Genomic DNA, 14,431 nt, shown 5'->3' on the forward strand with positions numbered 1-14,431 from the left:
TAGCTGCTGCATAACACAGGGAGATCAGCTCGATGATGGGTGATGACTTACAGGGCTGAGATAGGGAGGGTGGGAAGGAGTCGAGGGAGGGAGGGGATATGGGGATATATGTATAGATACAGCTGATTCACTTTGTTGTACAGCAAAAACTGGCACAACAGTGTAAAGCAATTATATTCCAATAAAGAGCTAAAAAAAATATCCACTGTGTAGGTAGAAAGAAAAAAAAGCATAACAAGAACAGATTCAAAGAAAGAAATGGGTATTTTTAAAAAGAGCTGTTGCATTAGCTCATCTGTGGTTTCTGAAACAATGTTACAACAAATCCTGATAAGTTATTTTGCCACACCCCATCAATAGGTCAATAAGAATTTTCCAGCAAACACAAATTTCAGATTTTTAAAATTTTCTGCAATTAAAAAAACTATTTTTTAAAAAATAAATGTTTTTAAGTGCAAAAATGGATAGATGAAATGTCTTGTGTTTATTTCACTAACTATTTAGTGTTATAAAATGTGTTTGTGTGTGTATGTAATTTTAGAATAAACCCAAAAGTTTTTGATGGACCCAAAATGATAGAACTGCAATAGACTTCACACAATAGACTTACACAATATATTTATATTAAATAAAAGGTTTTCTAAGACTCATGCTTTTAAAGCTCATTTATATCACAACATATCTAATTTCATAAACTTTGTGCCTTACCTTTTGTGCTAAAACAAGGCAGGTTCCAAATATTCCAAATATATGGTTTCCAAATATATGTAGTTTAAAGGCTACAAACCTATCAGATTTCTTCACAATTAATCGGCGGAGTACTGAGGGAGTTTCTTTGCGTCAGAAACGGTCAAAAAGCTTATATATCTATATATAAATATACACCTCCTTTGTTCCGCACCTGAACGTAAGCTCCTCTAGAGTACGGTAGTTTGCGCAAAGTAGCAGCTCAATGAACATTATTTGAATAAATCGGGCTCTCTCTTTTGGCCCCTACCCTACCATACACACATAACCACTATTAACAAATACTAGTAGGCAACTAGCTCAGAGTCTGCCCATCCCCTGTCCCTGGGGAAATAACAGTCAAAGTGTAATCACCCGAGCAGAATCTCCTTTATTGAAAAGTTATCACCTGATTCCCTGGAACACAAATAATTCAATGATTTCCTTAGGCATTCACGGGAGTTTATAAAGGTACATGAGGTGCCATGAACTTTACTGGCCACAGTGAACTTATGCTGGTGACAAAGCTCCTTTCGTAGAAGAAGCTGTACGTACAGATCTAAATTCCCTTCCTTGTTTAATGTTGGTTGTCCTCCGTGCCAGCCGCCCTTAACCCGGTGAAGGGTGAAGGACCTACTACAAAACCAGCCCACTGCCGTCTGCTGTCCCCAGCTCCCCGTGCCTTGCGTTGCTCCCATCCTTGTAGTTGAAGTTGGCCTTTTGTTGCCTGCAGAAGTGCCCTTGGTGGGTTCTTAACCCTGTACCCTCCCAGGACAGCAAGAAGCTCAGGTGTTAGTGGTTGCTCTTAGACGATCATGTCTTTAGTTCTGTTCTGAGTCTAGTTGGTTGAGTCGCTTTACGATGATGCTGTTGATTTTCTTAAGATCATCTATGTCTTTTCCCTCAGCTGCTAGTCTTCTTGACACATCTTCCATCTTGTTGCCAGTTTGAACTTTAAAATGAAAAACAGACAATGTTACACTGGTTTCCAGCGTGTTCCATTGGGACTCATCAGAGCCTCGTGGGGGTACTCGGCTGAGAGCTGACAGGCCTTCTTGCCAAATCCCCTGCTCCAATATCCCACCCAGCCCAGGAGCCTGGGAGAGAAATTGCTGAAGACTGAAGTTACCTATCGAGTGAATTATTTTTACAGCTTCTTGGTGCCAGACTTGACTGCTTTGGCGGCTCTGCACAGATTTTGGCTGAGAAAGACATTGCTGTGAGCAACCAGAGGAAACTGCCAGCTTCTAATTATCCCCCCAGAGAAGTGATTGTTATGTTTTCTCATTTTGAGACCCATTCTCAGAAAAGATTTTTCACTCCTCATTTAGGAGGTGAGATATTTTGGGTTCCAACCTATAGCTCTCCTGGTTCTAAACTACCAGCCCATAATGAATGTATAATAATTCCCCTCAGACTACCCTGAGAGCAGAGAGACCATATTTCCAAAATAAATAGAACCTCTGGTTATTGAGTAAGCCAGGGAATGGAACCCTCTGAGGTCTGCTTATCAGTGTTAAAATTTCCAAGAAAGGCAGCACAAAATCAGTATTTAATAACTGGGCTCATTATCATTTCCATTGCAGGCAAGTTTTTTCCAAGATATCTTTCAGGAACTAATGATGGTGGTAACATGCTCCTGGGTTTAGCTGAAAACTAACATGGGAAGGTGTTAGAACTTCACCTTCCAGCCTTGGGACAAACTGTTGCCCAGAAGATGCTTTCCCCCCATGGTGGAAAAATGATGTTGGATGAATTATGGTCCAGGACATGAGGGAAAGGTCTTAGTTGAGCTTTGCTACAGAGCCCAGCAGAGATACCACTTGCTTCTGGAGAAAAGTGTGAAACAAATAAATCCATAGTATGCAACATCATTTCCCCTCTCGGGAACCTTCTAGATGAGTTAAACACAGAAGGAAGTAGCAGCCATGCTGGACTAAGTCTACTCCACAATACACTGGTTCCAAAATAAATTCCAAAAGAGAAAAAGGGTTCTATCCGCAAAAACGTTAGAGAAAAATCATGCCTGACCCGCCTTTTGGAAATTCACAAAAAGTAAAATAAAATACCCTGAGTATTACTAACTCAGCAATTCTCAAACTCATTTGACAATAGTACCCTTTTTTAAACTAAGCTCATACTTAATAACATGCACACACCTAGTACCTACATTGCTTGGCCCCTGGAAACTGCTACAGAGGCAGGCAGGCACCCATGGTGATCTGCCCTTGCTGTCCGTTACTCCTCTTTAAGGACAGAGAGTGTGACAAAAGCACAAGGCCCAACAGTTTAATCAATGTAATCAGTATAAAATAGCTTTATTTCTCTTGCATAAAAATGTCAGAGTTATGAAGAATATAAGCTCTTGCACTTCAGTTACAAATGATACAAATGTGCACTGAATCCCATTGAGAGCAAAATGGTTTCCCTGTTAAAGAAGAGCACAGGCCAAGTTCATTCACAGGAGCCTGGGCCGACACTGGTCTTAGGTTGGGCTAAGGTTTATCTGAAAGCCACAGGAAGCCTTCATTAGTACTGCAACCCAGGCAGTGGCGTGTCGGAGAGCTCTGCAGGCAGACAGACCAGGGTGTGCATCCCAGTTCTGCTTCTCATTAGCTGGATAAACATGGAGAGTTAAATTCTCTGGGTCTTAGCCTTTCATCAGTAAAATAGAAATATTAGACACTACCTTGAATGGTAGAGTAAGGATTTAAGGTAATGAATTTAAGGTGTCTGGCACAGAAAAACTGTGCAATAAAAAGACATTCTTCTTTACTCACATCTTCTTTCTGTTTGTTGATATAACTTTGCCCTCAATATAAAACACTAGAAGAAAACATAAAATAAATCCTATTCATACAAGGGGGTATAAAATGGTGACAAACCGAATGGTCTTTGATGTTCAGGCAGTGGTGTCTCTAAGCCCTGATTAGGCACCATTGCCTGTGGACCTTGGGCACGTTAATTAGTCTCTCTAAGCTTCAGTTTCAGCATTGATAAAACCAGAATAACAATAGGTCCTACACTATAGAGTTGTTATGAGATGGTGAGCAAACAGATGTAAGCACAGTGCCTGGGACAGAGTGAGCACCCAATACGTAACATTTTTAATTATCAGTACCCTTAATGTTACTATTTATTTTCCCACAAAAGACAGCAGAGCCTTTGGGTTGCTCCCAAGTCAGTAGGCATACCTAAAATTTCTCCATAGTTTAACTCAGTCATTTCCTCAGACGGGTAAGGCAGGATGATATTTGGAGCATCAGCTTATGTGGTATAACATTTCAGAAGAGTAATCCATGCACCCTTTCCAGCCCTGCAGGTTCAGGGCCAACCCTCCTCCAAAGAATAATTTGATGCAAGGGCACCATTATTGCAAGGATAGCTCACAGTGCAGCTTCTGAGTGCAAAAGAGCATCAGCAGGGTGACAGAGAAGCAATTAACCATCACCCCTTGGCACCAGCTCTGAAATCTAGGTCAGAGAAAGACCTTTAAGCTGGAAGGGAGATGAAGTTTTGGGGAGAAAAGGGGATTAGAAGTTGTAAGAGTCATGCCCTCTGCCCACCTCCCATCACCACCACCACCATAAGGAGGGGACGGCTTTGCAAATGGGCAGCATCCCTCCCCCATCCAAGGCAGAGAGGAGAGTGGCACGGAGACCTCGGGGGATCTCGGCTGAGGGGCTGTGTGGGAAAGCCTGGGTCACTACTCAAGGGCGGACACGCAGGGCCCAGGCCAAGGGCAGGCAGGACACCAGCCTGGTCCGTGTCCGACAGCAGACAAGCAGTCTCCTCACATCCCAGCCCTGCCTCTGGGCCCTTGCACAAGCCCAATTAGTGCTTCTAACAGATTTCAAGGAAGCGAGGAAACCTGGGAGGGGGCTGAACCTGATTGTGAATGAAAGTTATAGACCTGCATTCATTATTAACCCTGTGTGTTAGGTTAATAAGAAAACCCAGAATTAACTAGAATAAGCTGCCTACCGTTGGCAGCTGGGGACTCCGGGTGAGGAATTCATGTGTTATAGAAACACTTAACGTCCACGTGTGTGAACTTCTGGCACCGAGGGCTTATGTGCGTCCCAGGGACCCGCCCCGGGGACCCTAGGCGTTCACGTCCCCTCGCCCTTCAGTGGCAGCACTTACTGCCAGGAAGCACTGCCTGGTCACTGGAGCAAAGTTAGACAACCAGCCACAAAGTAAGTGCATAGCAGTGATGAAAACCATGTCAGTGGTACTTACCTATCAGAAATATCACGAAGGAAACCAGAGCCAGGCTGACAACCAGCACAATGATCAGCCCCACCAAAAACAGACTGTGGTTTCCATCTCCTGAGTTAGTGCCGACGTCCGGGATTTTCTCCTCTAGAGTTAATGTGAAACAAACAACAACAAAGACAAAAACTCAGCATACAGCTTGCCAGTGAACTGAACAGTCCCCGAGTATTAGAGATGTAAGATAACACAACATTGTAAACCAACTATACTCCAACAAAAATTTTAAAAAAGGAGAGAGAGAGAAAGAGATGTGAGTAAGGGGTACTCCCATTTTCCCTCTGATCATGCTGGAAAGAGACTTATGTTTGAGGAATGTCTTTGGGCCGGATGCTCTTTGAGAATTTTTCACCTTCTTCTGTATTAGTATTCAAAGAACAAGCTGGGTCAAGCTATCTTCTTAGCCCCTATTTGGAAAATTCTTTGAAGATCATGTTAACACTGATGTAGCTGGACATGGATATTTCTTTTGGGAGGTGGGTGGGGGATAAAGAAATTAAGGGTTCAGAGTGACGGAGGCTCTATTGCCCTTTTCCCAAAGTAACCCAGGAATAAAGCACAGCTGGCTATGGGCCACTTTGGGTAAAAGTCTGAACACTCAGATATCTCCCAGAAAACTTTATTTCCTATAAAAATAACCAGTTGTGCTGACATCCATTTAACAATACCAACGAAATGTAATTTGGTTTCTTAAAGCTGTGTTCAGGACGGACATACTCTGGAGGCAAGGTTCTCTTAAATGTTTTGCAATTGAACCGAGAATGCAACCATGCTCATAAAACACCTTGGTTCACCCCAAACATGAATCATCTGCATTTGGTCATTGTTTTGTAAGGCCTATTTGCCTAGTAACACCAAAATTAAATTGAAAAAGAGGAACTTTCCTGGCAGTCAGGTGGTTAAGACTCTGCCATTCCACTGCAGGGGGTGTGGGTTCAGTCCCTGATTGGGGAGCTAAGATCTCCCATGCTGTGTAGCATGGCCAGAAAAAAAATTTGAAAAAGAAATACGGAAACTTGGAGTCACGAAGATCCTTGAATTCTGTAATCCCTCCTACTTTGTATCAGTCCCACACCCTCTTCTACTTGATTATGGAAAGAGGGAGACTTAGGTCCCGTGCTTTATAAGGACATCTTGTGTCACATCCTCTACAGCTTTTCCTTCCTAATCACAGCCACGGCAGAAGCTGGCATCCAAACACCTATATTTATTGAGACCAACTGCAATAAAAACAGGTGAAAATCTGAACAAATTAAAATGAAGAGAAAAACAAGAATTCAAAAAGGATTTAGAAGGGGAATGACAGATATAAAATTGCGACAGTGAGAGTTTCAAGTGCATGTGAAACAGCAAGTGTGAATTTATCACCTGTGTTGGAACATCGGCGTGTAAGCTAGAAAAGGTGGGGCTCAGAATAACCTGCTGCAATTCATTTATAATATTTAGGGGACAAGATACACACGTAGTATTTAGTATTTAGCAGTTTTTATTTTGTTTCCCTCCCTCTTTTTCTAACGCTTTAATTGAGGCCATTTGTAATTTTAAAAATGAAGTTGACTTTTTGGCCCAACAAAATCTTAATGATTTTTTTTTAAAACTAGATAAATGTGTGGAACAATCCACTATGAAGTAAGACCTCTCTAGGAAAGTGGGCACCCTCGGTGACCCAGCCATGGTCACTAGAAGGCACAAAAACAGCCAAAAGGGATGAGTAAGCCTTTGCGAGGTCATCTCAGCAGCCTCCACCCCTTTCCAGGGAGAGAAACTCCACAGGGACTTCTCAAAACTAGGGAAGTCAAAAGGTCAAATCCTGCGCTAGAGCCAAGAAAGCCCATAAGCCTGGCAAATATTCAGAGAACAAAAGCAAAATTTGCCTGATACTAAACAGCATCTCTAATGCAGAGCCTTCCTAATACCCACCCCGCCCCCACCACACCCACAGGTCCAGCTTAGCATTCGCTATTTTTAGGTGGCCTAGAAGCCAGGGCGGGCCGCCAAGCCTGGGAGGGCACACATACGGAACAGATGCTGCGATCCGGCAGGACAGAGGTTTAGCTTGTTTAAGTCATTTATGGAATCCACAACATAAAGCTTTCTATCTTCAGGAATGCCGCGAGAGCTGGTGTCCTGGGAAGAATGATTCATTGTCCCTAGAAGAAAACGCCGCCGTTAAACACGAGAGGAGCAGGGCTGGGGAGCTGGGCTTCCCAGGGATCACTGCCCACAGGAAGCTGGGCCAGCATGTGAAGACCCACCCACACATATTACTGCCAAATGAAGGGCTAGAAAAGTTTAGCTTTTCCTTTTGGGGACAACATTGTAAGTCTTCGTTTTGCTTTGCTTGCCAGGAAGCTCAGAGTCAAGTGTGTGGACCAATTTTAATGCTTTAATAGCCTGCTTATCCGCACTTGCTCTTTCCCTCTGCTCAGATTTCTCGATTCTGTTTATATTTTCCCTGGAACTCTTTTTTTTTTTTTTGGTTCTTTGTAACTGATTTTTAAATATTTCTTTTTATTACATTGTTCATATTCTGGTGAGACTTCTCACATCCTTTGTACAACAAGACTGTGTATAAGCACATAAAAAGATAAAATTAAGCCAGGCAGCCTGTGGCTATAAAGATTCCAAGAGAAGAAAATGTTACTGTGAACCATTCTAATTGATGAGGCTTTAATACAAAACTATACTTTTTATATCCTCCCTCAATATGGTATAGGAGTTCCTACCTTAAATGTATCCTTTAGTTATTACAGACTGGCTCTGAGACCCCAAGACAAAAATCTTAGCAAACTGAGATGTTACAGAGAGGAATTCTGCAGCTGTTGGAGACTAAACTTCAGGACCTCTCAGGTCTCTTCCTTCTGAGTTTCCTTAGATTGAGGTCACTTATGTAATAAATAATTCTAAAATTGTGGTTTACGTCGAAGATAGTATTCTCTAATGATAGCACAAGTTCAAGCTACACTGAAAAATCTGAATAGATTAAAAAGTTCTATTTTAAGATGTCTCTCTAGCACAACAGAGAACTTGTGGCCTTTTATTAATTACATGAAAAGAAGGTTCTAGGAAGACATATTCCAATTGCTATCAAAGTGTTCACCTTCACAGTTATCTCTTTACATAAAATGAGTCTAACAGGGACTTCCCTGGTAGGGCAGTGGTTAAGAATCTGCCTGCCAGTGCAGGGGACACGGATTCGATCCCTGATCCGGGAAGATCCCACATTTCGAGCAGCAACAAAACCAGTGAGCCACAACTATTGAGTCTGTACTCTAGAGTCCGAGAGCCACAACTACTGAGCCTACATGCTGCAATTACTGAAGCCATGCCTAGGGTCCGTGCTCGGCAACAAGAGAAGTCACTGCAATGAGAAGCCCATGCACTGCAACTAAGAGTACATCCCCGCTCACTGCAACTAGAGAAAGCCCACGTGCAGCAACAAAGACCCAACGCAGCCTAAATAAATACATATAAATAAAATTTTAATTTTTTAGTCTAGCAGTGATGTGGGATGTTTTGATTGGGAAACGATTTTAGACATGTTCTCATCTAGCCCCCATCCTTTCCACAAATGAGGAGATTGAAGCTCAGAAGGTAAATGCCCAAGATCCTACATTAGCTAGCTGCAGGACTGGAAGCGGGCCTCGTGCTTCAGAGTTCAGTGCCCCTTCCTTTGTGCTACCTATCTTCTCCACACCCTTCTCAAATCTTTTGTCAAGACTCAGCTCAGACCTCACCTCCATTAAGAATCAACTTGCCTTTCCTTTGTGCCCTTGCTGGATGCTGTACTTTCTTCTATCAGAATGTCTACTATTTTGTCACATTTGTTTGCTTACATCTTTGATTTTCCCAGTTGACTGAACACTCTGTAGGGTAAGCTCCAATCCTATTTTTCAAATGCCCAGTGCCAAGTTTAGAAGCTGGTAACTTAAGTTGGAACACCTAAAATATTTTATTTAGGACTTAAATCTCACTGACAATTTCCAAGAGAATTTGAGGCAGTTAATAACAAGTACACTAACATAAAACTGAAGTTAAATATCCTCATGTCATATCTATCTGGACTTTAGTAAAAGCAATGAGTGAACTTTGTGTCTGCCTATATGTGGCAACACACTGTTGATTTCCTCTTCACATCTGAAAAATTTCCTTTAACACTCAGCTATAGAATGAAGGGAAATATGATTAGAGTTAGGAGAAACCAAATTAGAAAAAAAAGATGAACACCTATAGAAGATCTGGAAAAAAAAAAGTATCAGCCATTTACTAAACAGATTAAACTACACTCTAAAATATTAAAACTGAGCAATTTCCCAGTAATACCTAAAAACCTACTAGTACTTGTGAAAATGCATTCTCCCAGAACTCTAGCTAAGAAAAACGGTGAGCTCGAAAAGTCATGAACTAGTTAATTTTTTTTCCAAAGTAAAAATCTAAAAAGGGTGTTTCAGTTATCCTGAAATTTTAATTAGCAAGAACACCTAACTCCCTGAGTATTTTAGATAAGATACTACTGAAGTACTTTAGATATTGATATTACCGAATTCCAAATATACTTCGTGGGTCATTCCTAAGGGAATGACTTTCAGTGACCAAAAAAAAAAAGTAACAGCATATTGCGCAGAGGGGCCTTAGAGATCAATCAAATCTTCTCCTTTTACAGATAAGACCCAAAGTGCCGACTGATGCATGGTCACGGATTGTATTGTATCATCTCTTTATACTTTATTATTCCAAACATTAACATTTGATGAGGCATAAGGTTGTGTCACATTATAGGATTATCGTTCCAAACAGGGCATCTATTTTAGGCTTGGTGGCTGACACGTAGTTCATTTTTGGATCTCTGACTTGACATCCTTGAGCCTTAGCTTCCCCTTTAGGAATTTAATTACTACTGCTTAAATCTCATACTGAGGCTTAATCAGTGTTTACAAAGTAGAGGACTAGCTAGAAAATCATAGCCACAAAAACTGACTTACGAGCTGTGTGACTAATAAAATCTCCACATTACTAGCCTTGCTGACAACTCAAAAGGTGATGCACTAAGATAACAACTTAGAGTGAATTCTGAAGTGCTCTAAAAGGAAATCTCTTCATTTGGGTAAAGTCACTGTGTAAATAGGTGCTATTTCAATACATTTCTAACTAAAAGCAACATGCAAATGGAAAATAAAGAGCCAGTAGATAAAACTGAGTTGGGTATGGTTCATGGATATTAAGAGCCTGCAAATGACCCTGTGAGTAAATGGATACAAGATCACATGGCCCTCAAACCAGGAGCCACAGCCGCCTGACACCCAGTTGCTGCTGTCTTTGGCATCTCCATATGAAGGCATCTGGGAACAACCAGCAGGGCCAGAGCAGCCAGAGGGTTACTAAATTCTGCGCTGCACTAACTTGACCCTCCTTCTGTGCAAATTTGCTCATTAAGTAAGATTGACCAAAGCAGCATCCTTTCCATGGAACCCTTTCTAATACCTTGAGCTGAAATACGTAAGTAATTTCATTTTCCTCCAGTTTAGATCAATGCTAACAGCTGATTCTTTTTGTCATTTAAGAATTCTTTGACTACCTACTAATAAATATTCTGACCAATATAATCGTCTATGAAAATTTGCTTTGCTCTTTATTTTTTCCCAAAGGTGCTTGGTAGCAAACCAGAGAAATAACTCACACCAGTATTGCTTGCCACAAAATCAGAATTGTTGTAAAAGGGCTTAATTCAAAGCTAATAGGAAGCTTTATTGAGTGAGTCATGGTAATTTGTTCTTTAATTCCACTTCAGAGTCAGTGCCACTTCACATTCAGGAAGTAATTTTTAAAATCAAGTCTAAATCATTTCTATCAAAAGTTTAAAAAGCACAGAGGGGGGAAAAAAATGGCACAGAGCACATGCAATAAAAAACATCCCAGCCTCAAGAATCATAATTCAGTCTCAGAGTAATAGCATGCAAATTACTTACAAAAATGTGAGCTTTGACTGCTAGGTTACCAGGGAAAATAAATTATTCAGAAGCAACTATAATAAGACTTTCTAGAAATTCTGTAGTTCTTTCTTTGCTTCCCTTCAGCACAAGGGTGCTCCTATAAGGCCCATAAAAACCCAGCATGAAACTGTTGGTCTATATTTAGTGTTAATTCAGCCAAGTAGTATATGATTCCAAATGCTGACTTTTTTCATAATGTCTAAGGTTTTTAGTAAATATATTACTGAAACTATGCTTTAAAAAGAAAAAACCCACCATGCCTTGATTCAATTGGTAACTGACAAGGTTCTGATTGGACTGAGATTTATGTCCTTATTTGGCTGATGTGCAAGCTGACAACAGTTCCTGCACTTCTGCCACGGGGCGCTCCCATATATAAATATCGGATAGCTGGCTGGAGCTGCCACTTTGACAAGTAACTTGCACAAGATTCCAGACCAATCAGAGGACTACAATCAACAGGAAGAGAATAAGGTTGTGACAGTCTAACTAGGATGATGGCAGATCAGAGGACTCCCAGGGCTTCCAGTAGCTACAAAAGCTGACTGTGCATTGGAGATTGCATGGCTACAGACCCAGTGACCCCGCTGCCAGTGATGAAGCACTTTATCTCATCAACTCTTTCCTTTCCAAAGGCTTTCTTCTGTGAGTTTTTAATGCACCCTTCTTTCTCAGGAATGTCAAGCTTCTAACATGGTTCTCTCTCACACATGCCAAAGAAGCGCCTGCCCTCTGGTGTACATAAAAGAAGCTACACTGAGGAGTAGACAATACCACAAGCCCACCTCCCCGACTGACTGATCCCAGCAGGATACTAAGTGTTAAGTGGTAAACCGATGCGGAACTCTTTATAATCCTACCCTCCACTGCCATCACTAGACAGTGATTCATCCTTGAAACATATTGCAGGTCAATTAGAAATTGTTTGCTCCACAAAATTCCTTTTACGTCTGTATTCAGTACGGACCTCACTCTCCTTTTGGGGAAAAGGAACGTCATTTTTTAAAGCTTCATCTATACCTGAGGACCAATTCATGGAGAAAAGCAATGTACCTAATAACTGTTTTCTCAGATGCACATTGTACATTGAAAGCTATGTCAAATTTCTTGAAAAATGAGAATTTGTTACCTATTATTTTAATTATGTTCAGCTTTAATCTTCCAACTAGCTGATCTGTTTTCAACCATCTATTCTTTGAGGAAAATAGCCTCATTGTGCACACTGGCTCCGTTTTTCTCTCTCCTGTAAACCTAACCCTTGAAGTACTAGTCACCCCCACTTCCTCTCAAAGACCAGGAAAAAGGAGAGTAAGCAAGTCCCCACACCAACGTCTGAATTCAATCGGATTTTACACCAATGAGGGGGATGAGATTTTTTTATGGCTTGTGGTCAGTTAGACTTCTAGAGAATGATTTGAGAACAAAACAAGACAATCTACCTGATTTTACCTCCTATGTACCTGAAAGGCCACATCCAGAAGACTTTCGAGTCACCAGAAGAAAATAGGTATTCTCACATGAACTGTTCAATCTGAGGATATCTTTAAGTATTTCTTGCCTTTTCTTTCAAATATTATATCTCATTCCCAGAAAATTAAAACATGCTATCAAAGACATGAGTCAAAGATGCCAAATGATTCAAAATTGATGACTGAATTGATGACGGAACCTCAAAGAACTTACCAGGCAGGGACCATTTTAAATTCCTTTAAGACAGCAAAATTAACCAAGAATTAAGGAAGGAATTGGTCTATCATACACCATTTTACTGCTTTGAAGAAAATTCAAGCATTCTTTCACACTGAATCCCGTTATCCTGTCTAGCAACTACCCATCAACTTCATGAAAAAGGCACCCTTCTATAAATTTAATATACATATGAACACTTGTTTCTATCTCTTCCTCCTAAAACCCCAGTAAAAAGGCAGAATAAAAATCATAAAACCACAAGAATAAAAATAGGAGAAACAACACTGAGCAAGATTTCAACAAATGTATTGAATATGGAAAGGAGAGTGGTTGGTACCTGCCTTAGCAGACCTCCAGAGGACCATCATTGCTGAGTGAGGTGACAGACCCTGCAGAATTCAGGCAGGATCAGGAATTGGAGGCAACAGTGAAGTATGGAGCTAAATACAGGGAGGTAATTTCATGTTAGCCAAAATTATAATGCAATAGGAAGATTGGAAACCCGTGTTACAGAAATCTCCCAGAAAGAAAAAGAAATGAAAAAGAAACAAGGCCAGGGACTTCCCTGGTGGCCCAGTGGTTAAGAACCCATCTGCCAGTGCAGAGGACACAGGTTCGATCCCTGCTCCGGGAAGATCCCACATGACCCGGAGCAACTATGCCTGTGCGCCACAACTACTGAGCCTGTGCTCTAGAGCCCACGAGCCGCAACCATTGAGCTGGTGTGCTGCAACTACTGAAGCCCATGCGCAGAGAGCCAGTGCTCCGCAACAAGAGAAGCCACCGCAATAAGAAGCCTGAGCACAATGAAGAGTAGCCCCCGCTCACTGCAACTAGAGAAAGCCCATGCACAGCAACAAAGACCCAACACAGCCAATAAATAAATAAATAAATAAATAAATAAATTTATTAGAAAAAAGAAATAAGGCCAGAGGCTCAATCCAGCACCTCTAGCATCTCATGGGAGTTCCAGATCAAAGGAAATGTGTATGTGTGTGTCATGGGGGGAGGGGGGTGGGGAAGGGGGAAGGGTGGCATCAAGAATTTAGTATTTTCCGGATTGCCAAGAGTCCACCAAAGCACAGTATCACGCACTTTTAGAACAGTAGAGACAGAGATTCAAAGAACAAAAGAAAACAAAGAAACAAATTAGAAATTAAAATTCTATCAGCTATCACAGCAACACTTTAATTAGAAGGCAATACAGCAGTGCCTTCAAATCCTGTATTTGGTTTTCTACCTAGAATTTTATGTATCAAGCCAAAGTACCTGTCAGACATGTAAAGTCTCAAAATAACTGACCTCCCACACACTCATTCCCATAAGTTACTAAAGAAAGTGTTCCATTTTAACAGGAAAGCAATCTAATAATGAAGACATGGGGTTCAGGAGATGTGGGAGCCAACTCCACAGGAAACCAGATCTCAGGATGATGAAGTCTCAGGAAACAGCTGTATACTTGGATGAGAGAGAAATTAGTCTACACTAAAACAAGTACTCTGTTAGGCTTTGACCATGTGGAAAATAGATTAAAGAAGAGTTTTACAAAGTTACTTGGGACTATTTTGGCAGTTAGTAATGTGTGTGTAAAACCAAGACAAAATGTCCTGAGAATGTAAATGTTAAGCACAGTAAACCATCTAGTTCAAAATGAATACAAATATAGCCACTGTAATGCAAACGATGATACTGACTTAACCAAGAAAAAAATGTGGGAGGACGGAAAAGTAAATAGGCAGAAATCTTCACCT

The 14,431-nt window shown here is 41.1% G+C and overlaps 1 protein-coding gene across 2 annotated transcripts; it reads right to left on the minus strand.

Annotated features, from left to right (window-relative positions):
* Positions 1-1,104: 1,104 nt before the first annotated feature.
* LSMEM1 (leucine rich single-pass membrane protein 1) lies at positions 1,105-11,973 on the minus strand. 2 transcript variants are annotated; one of them, XM_057730207.1, is made up of 4 exons: positions 10,968-11,973; positions 7,020-7,151; positions 4,969-5,091; positions 1,105-1,678 (listed from the first exon to the last, which is right to left on the minus strand). In XM_057730207.1, exons 2-4 carry the CDS (start codon positions 7,144-7,146, stop codon positions 1,548-1,550), a joined length of 381 nt encoding a protein of 126 aa, XP_057586190.1. In that variant the 5' UTR covers positions 7,147-7,151; positions 10,968-11,973; the 3' UTR covers positions 1,105-1,547. The 2 variants fall into 2 exon arrangements, with proteins under 2 accessions (XP_057586190.1, XP_057586189.1); XM_057730206.1 differs by lacking the exon at positions 10,968-11,973 and having other exon boundaries at positions 7,020-7,412.
* Between the last annotated feature and the right edge of the window lie 2,458 nt (positions 11,974-14,431).

The sequence above is a fragment of the Hippopotamus amphibius genome, chromosome 4, assembly GCF_030028045.1.
Source record: "Hippopotamus amphibius kiboko isolate mHipAmp2 chromosome 4, mHipAmp2.hap2, whole genome shotgun sequence".
In the NCBI taxonomy this organism is placed as follows: domain Eukaryota; kingdom Metazoa; phylum Chordata; class Mammalia; order Artiodactyla; family Hippopotamidae; genus Hippopotamus; species Hippopotamus amphibius.

Coding starts and splice junctions, on each gene's coding strand:
- LSMEM1 (XM_057730207.1), bottom strand. CDS start 7,146: ATGAATCATTCTTCCCAGGACACCAGCTCTCGCGGCATTCCTGAAGAT. Junction 5,092..7,019: donor CGGATCGCAGCATCTGTTCC/GTATGTGTGCCC, acceptor CATTAACTCTAG/AGGAGAAAATCCCGGACGTC. Junction 1,679..4,968: donor CTTCGTGATATTTCTGATAG/GTAAGTACCACT, acceptor TTCATTTTAAAG/TTCAAACTGGCAACAAGATG.